The following is a 21,474-nucleotide window of genomic DNA, read 5'->3' as shown; positions in this document are numbered from 1 at the left end:
CATCGTTTTGCAGTATCAGATCTTTAAATGTTCACTCAACGTGCATAAGCTACACAATGACTCTCCAATGAGTGTCAAGTTTTCTTTTCTAAGGTCCAAACTGCCTTTTATCTGCAGACCATAAAATGGCGCACTTTGTATTCTTGTCATCTTGTTTGCAAGAAAATGACTGGAATGTTTTTCTTTTATTTTTTTACTTTCTTTGGTTAAACGAAGTGATCATTAACTCTATGCATACATTAAACAACAAACTCATACTTATTTTGTAACAGAAATCAAGGAGACTTTCTGTGGCATACTTGATTGTATGATACATACATAATAAAAAAAAATTTTAAGTTGTAAATAAAACTAATTATTGGAGTATGTTTTATAAGAAAATAATTTCACTTTAATTCAAAGCCATTTTTTTGTGGAATTTACTAGCATTTTCAGAGTGAAAATTATTCAAAAGTAAACAAGGATTGTCAAGGATACAACATTTTCAGTGTATAATAAAATAGAAATCATTTAAATAAAATAAGATTGCACATTATAAAAGTCAATATGTATATCAGTAATTTATAGCTACAATGAACTCAGCAGTGCATGTTATGTGCTACATTATCAGAAGAGAATAACGCTATCTGATTTTCTTATCTAGTGCCGTTTGTGGCCTGTTGGAGGTTTTTTCAGGTAGAATGAGTCTTAACTTCCTCTTTGGTGAGCCCTCGGCTGAAGACACATATTCTTGGATGACATGTGCGGCAGAGCTCATCAGGTCTGAATTATTGGACTGATCCACCACATCCTGTGAAGCAGCGGACTCACTCACAGGGAGTTCAGTGTTTGGATTGGATAGACGCTGAGTGTCAGCGGCATCCAGAACGCCAGTGTGTGATGGAGCCGTAAGGCTGTTGTGTTCATCTGGAAGAGTTAAACTGAGTGTTGATGCCATTTGAGCTTCAGATCTACCGCCGAGGACAGTCTCTAACAGAGTTTCCCCCTCAACAGGAATACAGCTTTGTTGTTCTTGTCCTCTTTCTTTAGTGACTTCATCTGTATCCTTAGACATGGACGTTGAATCCTCGTTTCCTTTTTTAGCGCGTTTCATTTTGGAGTTGTCTTCCTCTTCCTCATTTCCTGATCCTTTAACGTTATCTTTTGATTTTTTGTTAGTTTTGTCTTTTCTCTGGAGATCTTTTTTGTCCTTTTTGCTTCGCAGTTTTTCCTTCTTCGCCTTTTTGGACATCTTGTCTTCATTATTTTCTTCATCAATGGACTTTGGATGAACTCTGTTTTTTCGAAGGGGGTTTAAATTTAATTTAACTTTCAGTGTCCTCTTTGCTCGTCCTCTGGTTTTCTGGGTCTTTAATTGTCCTCGTGTGCTGCTCTTAGTCCTACCCAGCTTTCGGGGGATTTTCTGTGCAGATGTTTTAGAGCTCTTTATCCTACTCTCTTTTTTGTGTCTGTCAGCCATTGTGGGGAGGACACGTTCCTCGGGCCCAGCTAGATCAAAAGTGACGCTCCTTTGAGAAGCTAACTTAAACCCCAACTCACTAGCTCGACTCTCACCACGTCTCCCAGCGGTTGACTTGTCATAACCCAAGATGTCTCTGTATAGCATAGTGTCATACATTTGTGCTCCAGTGTTCTGCGAGTGATTTGTAAATGGAAAGTTCTGTTTGTTACCTCCAGCTTGTCTGTATTCATAAGTCTGGTGACAGTGCAGACAGCTGATGGTTTGGTAAATCGGCCGAGCGCCAACGCCCTCGGCCTGGTGTTTCAACAGTGAGTGATTTCCTTGAGTTACTTCATTGTGGATTTGGTCCGGGGGTCTGAATGTGCCTCTCTGGAGGGCTGAGAAATGATTACTGAGGGCCAGCTGGCGTATTCTGACAGCTGAGATGTCGTTTGAACCCCCACGACGTTGGGAAGAAGTTGGAACTCTTGACCTGCTCTCATTGTGTGCCCGTCCACTTGTGTCTGTGAATAAAACAGATAAATATTTTAAGACTTTTTAAAATTTGAGAATGAGTGTAGTGATATAAAAACTAAATAAACTAGATGCCCCCACTAAATAGTTGCCAAGGTGTTGCTATGCAGTTACTATGGGGTTGTTTAATGACCCGATTCAAAAGATATTTGGCCGGTGTCACAAACAAGGCTCAAACCTAGTCCCAGACTAAAATGCATGTTTTTAACTGAAAGCAACTTGCACTGACATATCTTAAAATATATCAGTGCCATTATTGTCTCAAGCTACACATCATGTTATTTTCTAAGGTACATTTATAAAAGCTACTTAAGTGCTGTAATTAAACTAAGGCCTAAACCTTGCTTAATCTAAGCCCTGTCTGTGAAACCGGGCCTTGGTATAGATTTATATACCTATGTGGATTTATATTTTATAATCATTTATGTAATTTACAACGGTCTAAATCCAAAGTTAAAATAAAACTGACATAAAATAAAATGTAATTATTAGATGAAAGAAACTTAGAATTGTTGAAACAAAGTAAGCTGAAGTTTAAGGACTAGAATGACTAAAACTGAAATAAAAGTAAGATATAAAAATAAACTAAAATTGAAATAAAGACAAAAGTGACAAAAAACAAAACAAAATTATAACAAATATTTAAATATATACTAAAATAAAAAAATAAAGACTAATTGAGTAGTTTTCTGGGTTTGTTTTGGTAATACTTGGTTAATAAATTGTGCACAAATTTGTAATATTTTCAATTCACAGTGTAAGTGGGTCTTTAAAAACATGAAACTATATAGCTGCATTATTTTTTAGGAAATATTAGCAAGGAGCTGATTATTTTATTGGGTCTGTTCCAAAGTGTCTGCTAAGGCAGAGGTTATTAAAAAACATTTCAAAAGAAATGGTGTGCTTGTCAGTTTACCTTTGCTCCTTTGTTGCAACACAGAATGTTGATCATTCCCTCTATGTTGGCGTTGATTCACCAGCTGTTCACCCACATGACTGGCTCCATGCAGGACAATCTCTCTGTTGTGCTTTCCTATGGCAAGGGCTGTGGAGCTGCACTTGTGGCAGGTGAAATGATTCTCCAGAGCGTCTGATCCCAGATAAGGAGAGTCTTCTCTCTCGCAGGGCTGATGGGATTTGTAGTTGCTGTTGTAGAGCGCATGGCTCATGGATAGAGTGTCCTTGCCTTCGCAGAAGTTCCACTGGGTTGTTTCCGGGCTGGACGTGTGCCTTTCTTCAGCTCTACACTCCTCCTGAGCAAGTTTCAATTTCTTACTGAGTTTGTGGTATGCAATGGCAATCATTCCCAGGGTGATCCCAACACCTCCTACAATTTAAAACAGAACCGATGAAGTGATTCCATGAAATAAATAAAAGGCAAAATATTTTATAGTTTTAAACACATGTACAAAGTTATTGTACTCTTTTTATTCATGTTAACTTAATAATTTATATATGTTTTTTATGTTTAATTAATAAATTGCAATGTATCAATCTATTATAAGTAAAAAAAAATGCACATTTCTTACAACGTGAATAAGTCTGAGATACAACTTTTAACTGATACAACTTTTGATCTTAAAAAATGTATTAGTAAATGTTGAGATTTACATTAATAAATGCTGTAGAAGTATTGTTCATTCATTAGTTTATGTATGTAGTTCACTAACGTTAACCAATTAAACCTTGTTGTAAATTGTAACTTAAATTGTTCGTTCATAAATATCATTACGTTTTAATAATAAAAATGATTCAATATTTAAGAGACTTATTAACCATGACACACAGTCACGAGGGTCTGTAATGGTCATCTCTATGATATAATTTCCTGTTTCCAACATTAATAATTAATCATCGTATTAGAATGATGTCTGAAGGATTATGTGACACTGAAGACTGGAGTAATGAAAATAATAAAATAAATGATATTTTAAAGTATATTAAAATACAAAAACATTATTTTAAAATGTAATAATATTTCACAAAATTATTTTCTTTCTATATTTTTTTCTGTATTTTTATCAAATAAATGCATGCAGCTTTGATGAGCATTAGAGACCTCTTTCAAAAACATTAAAAATAGTAATGTTTCCCAGTATTGTTTTTTTCTAAGAAGCAATAAATGCCAAAATGTTTTCTTTAAAAAATTTTTTTTTTTTTTTTTGCTTTATTTGCTTTATTTTGAATACATTAAGAGACCGGAATCAAATTAACAGAATAAATTAAATATGAAAATGTTTCGGTATCAAGCTTTAGATAGGCTACTCACCGAAAAATGAAAGCACAATGGCAATAGCAACATTTCTAATGTATTGCTGGGAAGTGTTATTACTTTTAGCCACAACAACCTCCACTGTGATATTCCTGCTTGGCGGGACACAGTTGGCGTCAGTCAGCTCCAGCACAGTCTGCACAGCTGGGTTATCTGTGTTCACACACACCATCCTCTGCCCATTGTACAACACTTTCTCAGGAGCCTGAATGTAGCTGTTGAGGAACGAGACCAGCTCTCTCAACTCACACGTACAGCTCCAGCGGTTCAGCTCGAGGTTCAGCACTGAGAGCCACGACAGGTGTGAGAAGGCATCCGGAGCGGTGCGCAGATGATTTCGGGACAGATCGAGGCTGTGGAGACGAGGAAGTCCTCGGAAGCTCTCGCTGCCTATGTACACGATGAGGTTGTCGGACAAGTCCAACGTTTCCAGGTTCCTCAGGTCCGCGTGGGCAAAGGTGGTGGAGTTCAAGACTGTAAAGAGGTTCCCCTCTAGCTGAAGAGTTTTTAAAGCACTAGAGTTTTGAAACCAGGAGCCGTCAATGTCTTTCAGGTTGTTGTTCCCAAGCTGGAGAGTCTCCAATCTGCGAAGCCAGGAGAACGTGGAGCCGTCCAGGGTTTGACTGGAGATGCGGTTGTGGTCCAGCGACAGTGTCGAAAGGAAAGTGAGGTTCTGAAACGCATTCTGCTTGATGCTGGAGATGGCATTGTTGCTGAGTGCCAGAACACTCATGTTGGATAAATCAGAGAGAACCAAGTTGTCCACAGAATCAATGAGTCCATCAGTGAGCATCAAAGCTTTAGTAGAGCCTGGTGCATCTGAACATGATGAAGAAAACAAAACTATATTAAAAAAAAATAATATTATCCAAACTCCATCCAAAGCTAAACCTGTAGAGCCTGACATATGAAAGTCAAAATCAATTTTGTTCAAATGGAACAGTTTATTGAACCTTTAGACAACATATATATTTGGATAAAATATAAAAAAGAAAGTTTTTATGTTGAGTATCATATTTGATTCATTCTTGTATGGCTCATATAGTATGATACTAGTATATAGTATGAATATGGAGCTCAAGCTCATAAAACATCAAGGCCCAAACCGAGCAAAAATATGCAATTTAGTGCAGTTGCTGATATTTATATGGACGAAAGTATGATGAAATCTAAAAGCTTAATCTTAAAGCTTAAAGATCTAATCAATTAGATCTTTATAGCAGACTACTTATGCATAAAATGCATATAAATATCAATTGTCACTCGATATATCAGATTAATATGTCATTATACTCATTGATTTTTCTAAAAAACGATGTATGGATAATCAAGTAAACCTAGTGTTTATTTCTGAAATATTACTAACAATATAAAATGTATTCTTACGTTTCTTACTTTATAAAAGTCAGTAAAGATTTCACAGCAAAAAGACCACGACCTGAAGGTTTTTATAGTTATACTAAAAGGCCATTTACTTTCTACAAAGTTATAAAATATCAATCAGATGACAGAAGGCATGTAGTAGATTGTGTACAACCATTTAGAGGCCATATAGGATTTTGCGTATCAAATATGATACAGTAGGCTTTAGGGTTAAAAATGTATTTCCATCTACCTTCGGTGTAATTAAATGATTATATACCCAAAACATTTTAATCTGTCATCATTTACTCACCCTCATAAGTATTTCAAGAGAAATTTTGAAGAACTGTTTTTGTTCATACAATGGGCTCCAAAAACACTATTGGTCCCCATTGACTTTCACTGTATGGACAAAAATACACTGGGACATTCTTTTGGGATATACCTTCTTTAATGTTACGCCGAAGAAAGAAAGCCAGGTTTGGAATGACGAGAGTAAATGATGACAGAATATTCATTTGTGGGTGAACTATCCCTTTAAATTAAGTACTCAGGTTCTTCAGCCACATAATAATTTACTTACCAATGATTCTTGAGAGTTTATGACAGATGATGACATCTTCAGTACACACCAAACAGGAATCGGGGCAGAGTGACGACAGCTGAACTCGAGTGATTGTCAGCATCAGTAGAAGGCAGATACCTGAGAGGAACCAAAGAGTTCACCTCATTTTTCCTGACCTTATTTTAATGGAGAAAACATGAAGAATCGTACTTGAAAGACTATGCACATACTTCTCATGATTTGCCATTGAAGTCAGATTGAAGCCAGTATTGGACTTCCAAAATGGGTTATGTGGTCCATGACCTTCGATCAGCTTGGTTCAGGCCACAACGTTTATCCTCAAAAACAAAGCAAAAAGCAATAGCCTGTCAACAAAAGCACACCAGAATCAGTCAAGATCTACATTCAGTCAGCCTTCCCGACTCATAATAGCACTCAGTCATAACTAGTCCTGTGTTTTGGATGCTGTGCTCCTCTGACCTCTGTTGCCTGGAGACGCTGACAGTCGGACAGATGAGGAAGGTGTAGTCATAAAACATGCATGATCTTCACCCGGTTTGCTTCTGTGCAGGTGATTCTGCTCTATATATAGTGTGTGAGAACACTAGAAACACCTGCCACATATTCTTTCTAACTGTACAATAAAATGTTTCCACATCCTCAAGGAAATGTCTTGCTTCACATCATATTTCGCAAAATACAGCCCTATAGAGCTGTTGTTCAGTGGCAAAATTGAATACAACATTTTTTTCAATTCATATTTAACATCAAAATGCATTAAAAAGTTTAGAGTTGGTAAGATTTTTGTTTAATGTTTTTAAAAGTATCTCTTTTGCTCAACAAGGCTGGATTTATTTAATCAAAAATACAAGAATAACTGTAATATTTGGAAATATTATTACAATTTCAAATACCTGTTTTCTACTATGGTAAAATGTAATTTGTTTCTGTGATGGTAAAGCTGAATTTTCAGCATCAATACTCCCGTCTTCAGTGTCACATGATCCTTCAGAAATCATTCTAATATGACGATTTGATGCTCAAGAAACATTATTATAAATATTATTATATATTATATAAACTTTATTATCAATGTTCAAAATTGTGCTGCTGGATAACAGCATTTTGTTTAAAAAAAACAACATTTGATTTTTGTAACATTATAAATGTCTTCTAACTGACCCCAAAAGTTAAAAAAAGGTAGTGTATATACAGTACCAATTCATAATATCATATACTGTATTATGTTCAGATATATCTACACAAGTCTATGTCAAATACTAACCTGGATTACATTCAGGCACATTCTAGCTGAGTTTTTGATAATTTTTATTGATAAATTGACTACATGCTCAGTATATACAAACACTCTGTGCTTACCACACTTGAGAAGGCAAAATGTCAAACGCTCATATCCATATCCCGAGTCCAAACAAGTTCATTTGCAAACCTCTCTTCAATATTAGTTCATCAGTGTTTCCACTGTCCTAGTCACGCTGTGTCTCAGAGATCTGCAGTGTGGTTGTGTATGGATACGTGTAAACGGAGCATGCGTTGAACCAGCGTGTCACCTGATCTCAGAAATGTGGTACAGTGTCCAACACTGATGCCCGATAGCCAAGAACACACACAGGTTCACCTTACACCGTTTCATCTGTCATATAGAGGCAGACTTCCAGCCAATCAGCAGTCAGATGGTTACTGTGTTGGTTTTCATCTACTAATCATTGTAAGAAATTGTAGTCTGCCTCGACCCAGATTCCACTCCAAAATATATTTTAGAATGAGCTCATCCCAAAAATGGCTTAATTATCATAGAGATGAAGGAAGTCAAGTTATATTGTTTCTTTACCATTTGGGTTGATCACATCCTGAACTAATGTTCAATTGTAGAATGGGAATGAGTGTGGGACACAGAGAACCATCTCAGACAATGAGGTGTCTCAACTTCATTAACATTCATACCACAGCTATTACAACAAGAGCAACTTCATTTACATTAAGAGTGGTAAACTGTAACAGGATAAAAGGTTTAAGATTTGGATGTTCTGGGTTCATTTTGACGCCGGTGAACCCAAGGTGCTTTGTGTAGCCTACTTTGCCACTGCTATGCTGTAATAAACTTCATTTTTGAGATCTTCAACGCCCACATAATTTTTTCTTACATTGATTAAAATCAGTAATGTGTACAATTTTAGGCCTGTTACTGTCTATTTGTGTAATATACCATTCATGTTATTTATAGTGATTCATTATTATCCATTTGTTCAATTTAATTAAATTTAATTTAATCCATTTGTTCAAAACATTTGCTGAACTAATGTTTTCAGTTGTGATGGTCTCTATAATTTGTTTCATATATGAACATTTCATATAGCAAATTTGGCAGTTAATGCTAAGACAGTTCAGGATTTCCACTTCCTGACTAATTTCACATGATCAAAATCATCTTTCCGCTGGCTCCAGAACTGCCAATGATGTCTTCGTGAGCCTGGGCCACTTTATCAAGTGAATATTGTGGACCAATGACAGGTTTCAACCAGCCTGCCTCCATTCCTGCGAAAAGAGCCGCAGTACACTCTGATGTTTCCGTCTGTGAAAAAACACAGATAAAGACAACAGTCTGGATCTTACCATGAAAAAGATTGATCAAAGGTGAGGAGTAAATTCATAATAAGTACAAACACCAGAAAGCAAGAAACTGCACAGGAAGCCCAGTGTACCTTGGTTGCATTGTACAAAGCCACACCAATGATGCTGGTCTCTTTCATCATGGTGTCTCTGGGGTTGATCTCAATAGGGCCTCTAGAGCCAACAATCTAAAAAGAAAGAACAATATCATAATTGGACAGTATGCACAAAAACACTTGCGAAACAAACACAAGGTACTTACCATAACTCTGCCACCAAAGCCAAGCAACTGAAGATCATTACTGAGGTTGACGTTGGACAACATCTCAATGATCACGTTCACGCCTTGTCCATTGGTAGCATCCTGAACACAGGAGACCAGCCATTATACAATCTTGTTTTTTTTATGTTCTATTCTGTGAAGGCTATTATATAGAAAGCATATTCCAGACATGAAGACAGAATTCATGATAAAGTTAGATTAGACTGTGCATTACGTGACTTAAAACTACCATTTAAATGTATAAAGTCTGCAAGTTTTTTATATGCTTAATATATACTTTATTAAGACTTCATTAATATTTCAATAGTTCACTTTAGACATTCTACTTTGCAACTGCATGTCAACTAACTCGCATTAGAGTTTTAGCAGACTGTCTGCTAAAGATATTCAACAGTAGAATATCTGTTGGGGAGCATCAAAATAAATAGTTAGCAGATATAACTACGTCAACTTATTCAATTAACCCGAACCCTAACCTAACAGTTTACAAATACTCTAATGAGAGTTAGCTGACGTGTAGTTGACAAGTTACCTTTAGTTAGTAGAACGTCTAAAGTGAACTATTGAAATAAAGTGTAACCTAGATAAATTTACTAAGAAATGTATCAAAAATGACAGTAAAAGACATTTATAAACTTTAACAAAGATTTCTATTTCAAATACATTACGTTCTTTTGAACTTCCTATTCATCAAAGAATCCTGAAAAAAATGTATCACTGTTTCCACAATTTAAGTAACACAACTGTTTTCAACATTGATAATAATAAGAAATGTTTCTTGAGCAGCAAATCATCATATTAGAATGATTTCTGAAGGATCATGTGACACTGAAGACTGGCAGAAGTCATTCAGCTTTGCATCACAGGAATAAATTGCATTTTTACAAGATATTCAAATAGAAAACAGTAATTTTAAATTGTAATAATATTTCACAATATTACTGTTTTTACTGTATCTTTTTTGATCAAACAAATGCAGCCTTGGTGGGCAGAAGAGACTTAAAAAAAAAACATTTAAAAAGCCTTACCAACCCCAAACAGTGTTCTGTATATATTGTGTACAACTTAAATAAGAGAGAACTAAACCTTAATTTTCTCCAGGTAGTCTTTTTCTCGGTGGTTGAATGCTAGATGAGCTCCATTGCTGAGCACCAGCTTCATCCCCTCGGATGTCCCAGCTGTTCCCAGAACTGTGAGGCCAAACGCTCGTGCCATCTGACACGCTGCAATGCCAACCTACAAATACAAGCTCAACTCATTCAAGACATCAGGCGAATACTGTACTTTACAAGTCGAATTCATCCAAATCATTTCTGAAATGTTAAGGTAAATTTTGAACTTACTCCACCACTGGCTCCGTGGATAAGAACCGTCTCTCCTGCTTTGGCATGAGCCCTGTTCAGAGCAAAAGAACATTTGTATGCCTTTTATGTTTACATAACTCCCAATGCAGTCTTTTACAGTCATTGATGATAACATCTTACTTGTGAACTAGCGCCCGGTACGCAGTGAAATATGGGACTCCGAGAGCTGCACCCTGTTTGTAGTCTAGGGAATCAGGCAGCTTGTGAACAGTGTCCTCTGAGGCCACAGTATATTCAGCGTATCCTCCCGTCACGGTTCCTGTGGCGAAGACTCTGTCACCTGCCTGTGAAAACAGAAAAGATTGCTATCCATGCAAAGCAAACAAGTAAACATGTGGTGAGTGTGCAAGATGGGTAACAAGTTGACCCGTAGGAGATGAACATCCTCCCCGACAGCTTCCACCACACCAGAGACATCTGATCCTGGAATATAGGGTAAGCTGGGTTTCCGAGCATAGGATCCAGAGCGGATGTACGTGTCCACTGGGTTTACGCCACACGCATGGACTCGAATCAGAACCTACAATTGCAGAAAGCGTTTACACAGATCTTTGGAAAAGACAACAATAATGGCTACTGATTAATTAAGTAAATGTATATAAATATTCATTGTGGAAAAAAGGTGAAACTGGGTTTTCTAGGTCATTCTCTAAACATGATGACCAACATGTCCTTTGAATTTTCAGTCATGAAACACACTTCAAATATTCAAGCAACATCATATAAAACACATTATTCAATGGCCTAACATAATGCGAAAAGATTTGACTCTTTTGGAGACACACAATCACTTAATTTGATGAACAGATTTAATCTAGGCTTTTATTCACAACATATAAACATTGACCAGTGTACATAGTCTAATGGGTTTGGATGGTACAGTTGTTTAATTTTTTCCTGGGTTAAGCATTAGTGCAAGGCCTAAAAAGTGTGCAAGAAGCAAAATAAGTAGTTTATAACATAAATCAATTCAAAATTAATGTTTGTCCCTTTATTATGGGATGTAATATGTGCTCCCAATATTGAAAGCTAGTATTTAGACCATGCAAAATGTTGTGGAAAAATTCCTTCAAGGTCAAGGTTCAGAGGAAGAAGCTGAACTGATCTCCCCATCACACTGAAACAGTTCATAATTTACATTTACTTTTTTTCCTGTGGTTATTTTACATGCGTCATCGCTAATACACGATTGTTTGTGTGAAAGAAGTTAAATAAAAATGATTAAAGCTGCAGTCTGTAGTTTTTCCTCTTTTCTGTTCGCCATCTCTGTTCGAAATCTGCAATTGCAGTTATTCGTGGAATTATCAACTTTACGTGGGTTGTGCCTCGGCACGGCACAAATGAAATCTCCACCTCCAACATCCTCACACGCAATATAGCCAACTAGTCGAGACACCATCTTTATGTGTACAAATGTGATGTAATGACGCAACATGCTTGAATTTCTCGCGGAAATCCACCAGTACCACTGGAATTAAAAACATTATTACAACAAGCTTACCGTTTTGAATCGAGCTAAGGCAAGCAGATCGTTTTGAACACTGGCTGGTTATGTACCTACTCAAAGATTTATTTTGGATAATTTTTAACCCAAAAAAGTTACGGACTGCAGCTTTAAATAGCATGATGTATTGATTTTAGCCAGAGAGGTGTGTGTTTTGAAAAGCGGTTGAGAAAATAATTCATAAAATAGAATAATACATTAAAAAACAAACCAAGTTGTCCGTTGAGATAATGAGTTAATTAATAATTCCCATCAGCTTTCATGGGAGAAAATTGAACTGAATTCAAAACATTCTGTAATAAGAAAAAAGTCAAAGTCAAGATTGTTTTGAGATGACCCACCTGTTTCTGGCGAGGACTTGGCACAGGCAGGTCTGTGCAGAGTTTTAAAACTGAAGGGGCTCCAAACTCTGACACCCTGATAGCCCTCATTAATTTAGATGTGGCCATAGTAGCCTCTGCAAAACAAATGGATTGGCAAAGCAGATTGAACTTTGGCTGGATACTGCACTGTTGAAAAAGAGCAAACAGTGAATTAGTACATCTGAATAGAAATGATCATATATTCCATATAGCACACATATCTCTGCACAGCGTCGCGAAAATAAACAAAACGGCACGCCATAAATTAAGACACATTATTACTCTGTTCACCTTCCACGCAGGTTGCAGCATGCAGCTTACTCGGCTTCCGTATGAAATGAAATTGGGCACATCCCGGCCACCGTACCCGACCGTGCACTCCGCACTCAAAACACAAACACATGCGGTACAGCAAATCTATAACAAACTAGATTAATAATTTAAAATCTGATGGCATTGCTTAATTATATTATTATAAAGGTCGGCAGAAGATAAAACGAATGAATCACTAGTCTTGAAACATGGAGGGCGATACATTTCAGCAATGGAAGAATCAGTGTCTTAATAAGTGTGATTTCAGTAAGAAGGGCAGTGTGGATGAGGACATCTCTCATATCGTGTCCTTTATTAACAGTCATGATCGGTACTTCACGACAAGCTCTTGCTCAGGAAGAATCATCCTTTTTGACGGGGTGAGCCTGGGAAACCTTTATTAACTGTTGTCTACACGGCAAAACAATGATTTTCTTACTTTTTTGACTTGCTTTCCAGTACAAATATCTAAACATTCTTAAACCAAGAATGCTTTACTTACTTGACTTAAAGGGATAGTTCACCCAAAATGTACAAATCTGTTACCATTTACTCACCCTCAAGTTGTTCCAAACCTGTATTAATTTAGTTATTCTGTTAAACACAAAAGAATATATTCTGAAGAATATGAGTAACCAAACAGTTGATGAACCCCATTGACATCCATAGTATTTCAATGGTACCCCACAATTGTTTGGTTACCCATATTCTGAAGAATATCTACCTTTTTAACCTATTGGCAGATATTTGATCTCTAACTAAATATCTTAATGGGATAGTCCACAAAAATGAAAATTCTGTCATTTACTCACCCTCAAGTTGTTTCTTTTTATCTGCTGAACACAAAGGAAAACTTAATTAAAGGGAAAATATGGGGGGTTTTTTTCTTACCTTTTTCGGCAGATCTTTTTTTCTTCTTCTTGTTTTAAGCAAAAACCCACTTATTTGTCTGGTGTATTATTTGTCAACCATATGGTTTTTATAAGACTCTGTGATTAAAGTTTTGGACACTCAGTTTTCACAGTTTAGAGTAAAATTAAAGTCACTCTGGCTATGAAGTAGCACAAACACGGCAGGCTACATTTATTTTGGTCTACAAAACTTTCAAGCATTTAAATCAAAATATTTTAAGATTATATGATAACTAGTATTGTCTATTGGTCACTTTGCGGGATGCTTTCATCTAAGGTGTCGGATTGCCCTGATGTGCAAAAGCGAAACTGTTCCTGGTTATTTGTCACCCATCAGAAGTGCCAAAGAGAAGATGTGGTGAGAAATACAGCATTAAAGACATTTGACAAACGTACAGTAATAAATGACCTCGATATTAAAGCTTCACGTGTTTTTGAAACAGGTCACAGGTCTGGAGAAGTCTGTTGGAGATGCCACTTTCAAGTTTGAGCCTTTTGTCCTTCACGTTCAGTGTAAAGAGCTTGGCGACGCACAACTACTGGTGAATGTCACACTGAATTAGATTGAGACATCCGGATGTTTAGAGGAGAACAAAATAATAACTTGCTTTTCATGGTTTGTTCCTTCCTCAGCACACCGTCGCAATAAACTCTGGCCTTAGGAATTCTGGTATAACTGTGGGAAAGAAAGGCAAGATCATCATGGTAAGATGCAAACTGTGCTTTGTGCTTTTTCAGAATTAAATACTACTGAAATGTGTTTGTTGTATAGGCGGTACGCAGCACACATTGTCTTGAGGTTCCTCTCAGCCACAAGGGGAACGTCCTCACCACTGACCAGTACCTTGATTTCCTCGTCGGAGTTGCGAACCAGAAGATGGATGAAAATCTTAAAAGAATAGAGAGGTATATAGTAAGCAGAGTTTCCTTCTGTGTTTGCACACTAGTTTTCTTATTTAAATTGATGTTATTTAATGCAATTTAGGTGTTTGAAATGAATAAATTATTAAATTATTGTCTTAAAGGGCACCTTGGTCTGTACCAGTGTTAATTTAGTATCATTGAGATGCTATTATATTTTTATTAATTATACTTTAAGATTTTGAATTAGTTACATTTACTTAAATTAGCGATAGTGACGTCAGAAACAAACTACGTTTGGTTCACCGCAGTTTCAAAGAGAAAATACTCAGCAATGGTGCTGACTTATGAATTTGCACATGGCTTGTCTTAAAGCATATTAAAAACACCACATAGACATATAAACAACATTAAAAAACTTGATTTTCACCACAGGGAGATTTAAGTATTTTAATATGATAGTAATGCTATATTTATATGTATTTTAAATAGATTTTATGAGTGCTTACAAGGTGCCCTACAACCTCAAGAACAGAGATGTAGTTTAAAGGAGGAGGCAGACAAGAAACCCATCTACAGACGGAGGAGGAAAAGGACGCAGGACGAGTCTGTGACAGACTGTTGCCAAAGCGTCAGACATAATGAAAACAGTGAAGAGGAAATGAACTGTGATCTACTGTTTTTATCTTAGGAAATCTTTCTTTTCATCATCTTGATCAGTGCACATTTATTCAATAAACACCCCTTTAGTGTGAAGTACCAGCTCATTAGACATACCTTAAATGAAACAGTCTCATACCCACTTCCTTTAGGAACTTTTTTGATAAGAGGCGTCTGCTTCCTGATTAACATTTGCCTCATTATTTTGCAGGAGCTTAGCGAATCTGTTTTAGTTTAACATGCCGTTACTTCAAAGCTTTTTGTGTGCGTAAACCTTAATTCTTTTGCTCGTCCAGAAGGAAGATGTTGTCCCTCACAGCAATGTATAAATCGAGCGTGTTATTCATTTCCAACAAGCAATCTGTCAGACGTCGTGGTGAAAACGCAGTGTGGTTTGGAGCACATTTCCTCTGGATTAGAAGGCATCACTGACGGGGCCTAGTTCTAGGTCTGCAACGCCTCATTTGGGAGACTTGGCTCATTAACAGTCCGCTCTCCGCCATGTGCATCTGCTTTCATGGTTTTAATAAAGGCAGGAACTACAATGTTGAAATAATTCACTTGTATTTATCAGTAAAGCATCTTCTAGCTCTAATAAAAGTATTTTTATTAAAAACATTGCTTTTCATATTGTTAAAAGATACCTCATTTGACCAAATAAAGGTTTAGCTGCATTTACACATGTGAAAACATCATTTCATGACACATACCTGTATGCGTCAGTCAGTTTAAATAGATTTTAAAAGATGTTTTTTTCTGAAGAAACTAATAATGAATGGGTTCTGTGGTCAAAGCCGTCAGACAAGACGGGGATCAGCATGACTGTGTACAGCAGTACACCAGTAGATGGGGTAAATGCACTTTTAAAGACACCAGTAACAGCTGTTCTTCAGTGATCAGCTGCTGCTTTAATGGTTCAGTTATCTCCACTAAATATAATGCCGGGTCCAGTTATTGACCCTGAAGAGAACAGTCGGCTTGCTTTAAAAGAACTTGGTATTCAGATATTAGTTTCAGATTTTAAATGAATATGTTGTTCCTGATAATTCTGTTTATTAATATTACTTAATTTAGGTCATAATTCATTACATCCAACCTCCAAATAGGTGCCTCAAAGATGATTTATTAGATTGATCACAATATATATATATATATATATATATATATATGTGCCTAGAAATTCAAAAGATTTGCACTGAATTGATCAAAAGTAAAACTTTTACATTGCTACATGTTCAAATAAATGCAGCATGTTCTTTTTGCTGTTCTTTCTATTCATCAAATAATCTTTCAACAAACATTAATGTTTTCAACATTGATAAATGTTTCTTGATCATCAAATCATCACATTAGAGTGATTTCTGAAGGATCATGTGACACTGAAGACTGGAGTAATGATGCTGAAAATTCAGCTTTGCATCACAGGAATAAATTACATTTTGAAATATATTCAAATACAAAACCTGTTATAATAAATTGTTATATTATTTCATAATATTTCTGTTTTCTTCAAATAAATGCAGCTTTGTTGAGCATAAGAGGTTTATGAAATAGAATAGAATTTTACACAATTTCAAAAAACTCAAACTTTTGAACGGTAATTTAAATATGCTGATCCATGCATTATGAAATTATTGAATTGTCACTAAATTGAAACAATATTCATTGATTTTCAGTCTTAAGCCACTAAGGATCCAGTGTACCTGTGGTCAGTTTCAGACACGTCTACTCATTGTTATACACTCCCATTGTTTCCCGCATTGACATTGAGATCCAGGTTAACCACAAATGCACCTTTCACCAACCAAAAGGACTTCTAATGATAATCTTAAAATAACATCAATTAGCCAGCTGAAAGACTAGGGAATGATTAGAAATCTCTCATAATTATTCCTAGACATTAAGAGTGAGGGGGGAGGAGGGGCGCTTGATTGGCAGGTTGAGCTGAAGGGGCATTAGAGTGAGTGAGAGGGAGTGCTGGGAAGGGCACAAGGACCGCCGCAATCAGAGCAGAATTGGGAGCTTTTGTGCCTGTGTGATTGTCAAGTGGGCCATTTCTGTCTCTGATTAGGACCCTCTCTCTGATTCGGCGGCTGTGTGTCCTCAGGACTCCCTGCGCAATCACACTGCCTCTTACTGTCACTCCAGGCCTGCTGATTTCTCAGAGAGAGCGAGAAAAAAAAAAAAAAAGAAGAAAAGAGACACACATGCCAACTCAACCCCTGTGTCCTTCACAACTAAACACTGACTCAGTTTTACTATAGGAAGGGTCACTTATTTTAATGAGTATTTAAATGAAGCTAACAGTTAGACAGAATATTAAATTTATAAATCCATTTATACTTGGCCACATAAATGTGTCCCCGCAAAACAAATATAAATCCGATCTTCAATTCCCACGCTATATGCAAATTAAGATGTGTGCTGCATTTTATTTATCATCAGCTAATTAACCCTTTTCACAGACTGTGTGATGACACGTTTTAACGGTCATCAGCATCATAAATCCTGCAATGTTTTTAAATTGTTCATTTAAAAAAAATGTATGTACATTTATAACACAAATATTATAATATTATATTACATTTTGCATCAAATTTTGAATGACGGTAAAGTTGACATCTTTCTCTCTTCTGACTGCCGTTTTCAAGCTCTATATTTTTTCTCTCTTTTTGAAAGTTGTGAAAACACTATTGTGGAGTTTTTCTTTCGCTATTTGAGCCAATTGGAACACAACAATATATATTGAATGTATTCTCTCATTCATCACTATAGAAGTTTACCCAACTATGATGATGTCAGCTTCTGATAAACCCGGGAATGTGAAAAGGGTCAATTTGAAGATCAAAGGCCGACAACAGGAGAGAGAGCAGCATCAGCACTGATATGATCATTTAGTCTCTGAACACAGAAGATATTTTGAAAAATGTCTGTAACCTAAAATTTGATGAGCCCCATAGACATCCATAGCATTTTTTTTTCCTACTATGGAAGTCAATGGGTTCCATCAACTGTTTGGTTACCGACATTCTTCAAAATATCTTCTTTGTTCAGCAGAAAAAATTTATTCATACAGGTTTGAAACAACTTGAGGGTGAGTAAATGACAGAATTTTCATTTTTAAGTTAACTATTTTTATTTTATACTTTTATTTATTACTTTAACGGTAGTAAAGTAGGCTAATAGAAATACCACTCTTATAAATCATCTAAATCAAATCAAGTCTAATTTTGATTTGGAAGCATTTCTACAAGTTATCACATTGTTTACCAAGAAACATCTTTTGTTTATCTCATAACAAAGGAACATCACTTCAAATCCAATTGATATGCAAAATTACATTTTAAAGGAGTCTTAAAGGTCCTATGACATGCTGCTTTTTGGATGCTTTTATATAGGCCTTAGTGGCCCCCTAATACTGTATCTGAAGTCTCTTTCCCGAAATTCAGCCTTGGTGCAGAATTACAGCCACTGCGAGCCAGTCCCACAATGAGCTTTCCTTAGGACGTGCCATTTCTGTGTATGTAGCTTTAAATGCCTTGACCAGCTTGCGGCCACGGTACCATGCGCTAATGTTTACAGTGGATGTATCGTAGACCCGAATGGAGAAGTTGCAACTCAGCGGCTACAGCAGGACGTCTCCGAATGGTTAGTTTAAAATATTGTGTCTGGATACGGTACTTTAGTTGGTTTGTTTATGTACGCTGTTACAGTTATTATCTTGTAGCTAATGCTAGCCTACGATGTTGGCTTTTCATGTTGCTCTGATTTGCTATCGTTCTAAAGCTGTATTAGCATCTACATCAGTAATCTTTGTAGTTTAGAGAAGACTGTACTCTGGCTCATTTTTTTAATGACAAAGTTCTCCATATTGAAGTCATGTTACACAACCCATGATATACTCCTGAAGATTTACCCCTACTTGTCCACTCTGTCATATATATATATATACTAACCAGCGGCACTATATTAGTCAGACCTCTGCCATTATTACATGAAGGAACCAAAAAACTGCCAAACTGAGCAACTGCCATGCTTCACTCGTTTGCAAGCCATGATGTCTCGAGGAAAAAACAATATCGCGCTCGCACGGTCGTTGCTCATTTTCTCATGGGCGGGCCAAATTCTCTGGGTGGGCAAAGTAGAGAAAGAGGAGGTAACCTTTCCCCGTATGACGACATAGGGAAGATTCCAGATTGGCCCATCTGAGCTTTCATTTTCTCAAAGGCAGAGCAGGAGACCCAGGGCTTGGTTTACACCGGTTTACACCTGTCGCCATTTCTAGCCACAGGGGGACAATAGGCAGGCTATAGGGGAACTCATATTAATGTTAAAAAAAAACTCATAAAGTTAAAATTTCATGCCATGGTACATTTAATATCTGAATGGAAATTCAGTCAACACTCAAAATTCAAGTCATTTCAATTATCAAATCAAGCTCTGTAAAAATTCTAATCTACTACATGAGTGTCACGTGTTGTGTGGGAGAAACTAAACACACAAAGATGAAGGTAACAGGCTGTAATTCCAACAGGTAAATCCAACAAGGTACATCCAAACACAACTACGAATAGACGAGACCAGACAAAGACAAACAGAACTGAACTTAAATAGCGAGAGGATAACGAGATGATTGATAGGTGCACAGCTGAAACTAATGAGTGTCCATGACAACAAACTAACTAAGGAAGAACGGTACTAATTGAAAACAAGAGTCCACGTGGTGTGAGAGTGTGATAGATCAATGCAGCTGAATAATCAAATACTTAACTGTAATTTCATGTATTTTGACTACTAATACAATAATGAAGAGAGTTGGCATTTAGTGTGTTTGGTCATATTTCCCCTATAAGCGAGTTTTACATTATATTATGTTTAATACACACATACATACATATATATATATATATATATACACACACACACACACACACACACATATATATATATATATATATATATATATATATATATATATATATATATATATATATATATATATATATATATATATATATATATATATATATATATTCTATACTTATTTTAAAATATTATTAAAATATACAGTAAGTTGCAAGCATTATATCATATGTGCAAACATGTGGTATTATTTGAGCAGATCGGGATCTGTATTTTGTAGGAGCCTTATTCCCGGTCTTATCTCTTATTTTTCTTAGCCAGGCGGTGTTGAGAGTAGTCTGATCTTTAGGTAATTTGACAAGGCCTCCATGTTTTGTTTTATCAGCTCTTAACTGCCGTCCCTTATTCTCTGATCCTTATCATTATGCAGACGTGTGGGCCAGACTCCCAGAAGAAGAACTGAAATTACCAATGTGTTTGCCTTGATGAATTGATCATGACATTCTGCAGAACAAATTTCCTTTTGCCTTTTTTTTGGTGCCATTTTTACAGAAAAGCAGAGACAAATTTTCTGGGGAGAAGGAGGATGAAAAGGATCAGGAAGTGCTGAGAGCCAGATTCAAACTCCCATTTCCCATATTATATGCACTATCCCAGCTAACAAGGAACATTTTCAGAACTTTGGCGAGATTCTGGCACAGGTTCTGTGTTTCGACTTGACACGGCACAGCACAGAGCGATCAGCGTATGACATCAAAAGACCGCGGTCATACACCGATCGGTCCGCGCAGCGCCGCTTCAAGTCGAACACACCTAAAGTTATGAGCAAAACATTTTCCCAGTAACGTTAATAGAATGTTTGTTCAAATGTTTGTTATCTGGTCTTTAATAATTTTCTGGTCTTTAATAAATGTTAGCACAAAAGCATTATTTATTCATCGTTCATGAATTTTTCCTGAAATGTTTTAGTTGGTCATGTCATGTTTTCCAAATGTTTCAGAAAGTTCAGAGAACATTCAAAAGTAACATTCCAATAATGTTTGCAAAATGATAAAACGGAATATTCCATTAACATTCACATAACCAAAAAAAAAAAAAAAACATTTTTAAACGGCTAAAAATACTGGACGATTTGAACATTAAGAGAACATTTTCATAACATCATGGGGACGTTAACAAAATGTTTGCTGGGATAGCTGGGATAGCTAATGTGTTAACCACTATAGGCCACAAATCCAACAATGGATCATATTTGATTAGATATTTAACTTTGGATCTGTGGAGATGAATGACATCAGCAAATGATGCCAAGAATCCTTGAGTTTTTAAACATTCTCGTGCAGTCTGATCCATACTTTTCCTGTAGGAAGTACGTCTCTCATTCTGGCTTAACAGCTGTGACATTCATGTATTGATTACATACGTAGACATGGTGGCCCTTTCCATCTCCCGACGTACAGCGCAACTGTCAGTGGTAAAGTACGTCTGAAAGATGAGGGCCCAACAGGCGGGGTCCCGTGAGAACTAGAATGATGAATTAGAACGCACA

The 21,474-nt window shown here is 36.4% G+C and overlaps 3 protein-coding genes across 6 annotated transcripts; 1 reads left to right on the top strand and 2 right to left on the bottom strand.

Moving 5' to 3' along the window:
- Positions 1–210: 210 nt before the first annotated feature.
- lrrc53 (leucine rich repeat containing 53) lies at positions 211–6,437 on the bottom strand. Its single transcript, XM_079875613.1, has 5 exons — positions 6,405–6,437; positions 6,193–6,312; positions 4,245–5,066; positions 2,892–3,302; positions 211–1,965 (listed from the first exon to the last, which is right to left on the bottom strand). The coding sequence occupies exons 1-5, from the start codon at positions 6,409–6,411 to the stop codon at positions 623–625; spliced, it is 2,703 nt and encodes a 900-aa protein (XP_079731739.1). The 5' UTR covers positions 6,412–6,437; the 3' UTR covers positions 211–622.
- Positions 6,438–7,483: 1,046 nt separating this feature from the next.
- Positions 7,484–12,721, bottom strand: cryz (crystallin, zeta (quinone reductase); the record flags this gene model as incomplete). Of its 2 annotated transcripts, none has more annotated exons than XM_079875615.1 (9): positions 7,484–8,767; positions 8,898–8,993; positions 9,068–9,169; positions 10,175–10,324; positions 10,432–10,483; positions 10,573–10,736; positions 10,820–10,972; positions 12,298–12,465; positions 12,610–12,695. In XM_079875615.1, 9 exons carry the CDS (start codon positions 12,628–12,630, stop codon positions 8,606–8,608), a joined length of 1,068 nt encoding a protein of 355 aa, XP_079731741.1. In that variant the 3' UTR covers positions 7,484–8,605. The 2 variants fall into 2 exon arrangements, with proteins under 2 accessions (XP_079731741.1, XP_079731740.1); XM_079875614.1 differs by having other exon boundaries at positions 7,493–8,767; positions 12,298–12,413; positions 12,610–12,721.
- Positions 12,682–15,360, top strand: tyw3 (tRNA-yW synthesizing protein 3 homolog; the record flags this gene model as incomplete). 3 transcript variants are annotated; one of them, XM_079875618.1, is made up of 6 exons in its annotated part: positions 12,688–13,207; positions 13,450–13,899; positions 13,985–14,083; positions 14,175–14,246; positions 14,314–14,447; positions 14,895–15,360. In XM_079875618.1, the coding sequence occupies 5 exons, from the start codon at positions 13,768–13,770 to the stop codon at positions 15,091–15,093; spliced, it is 636 nt and encodes a 211-aa protein (XP_079731744.1). In that variant the 3' UTR covers positions 15,094–15,360. The 3 variants fall into 3 exon arrangements, with proteins under 3 accessions (XP_079731743.1, XP_079731744.1, XP_079731742.1); XM_079875616.1 differs by having other exon boundaries at positions 12,840–13,010; positions 13,819–13,899; XM_079875617.1 differs by lacking the exon at positions 13,450–13,899 and having other exon boundaries at positions 12,682–13,010.
- Between the last annotated feature and the right edge of the window lie 6,114 nt (positions 15,361–21,474).

The sequence above is a fragment of the Squalius cephalus genome (assembly GCF_949319135.1).
Source record: "Squalius cephalus genome assembly, chromosome: 7".
Taxonomy (NCBI): domain Eukaryota; kingdom Metazoa; phylum Chordata; class Actinopteri; order Cypriniformes; family Leuciscidae; genus Squalius; species Squalius cephalus.
Note: the sequence above shows the minus strand (reverse complement) of the source record. Positions and strands in the feature narration are given on the sequence as shown.

Coding starts and splice junctions, on each gene's coding strand:
- lrrc53 (XM_079875613.1), bottom strand. Junction 5,067..6,192: donor TAAACTCTCAAGAATCATTG/GTAAGTAAATTA, acceptor CATCATGTTCAG/ATGCACCAGGCTCTACTAAA. Junction 3,303..4,244: donor CATTGTGCTTTCATTTTTCG/GTGAGTAGCCTA, acceptor TTTAAATTGTAG/GAGGTGTTGGGATCACCCTG.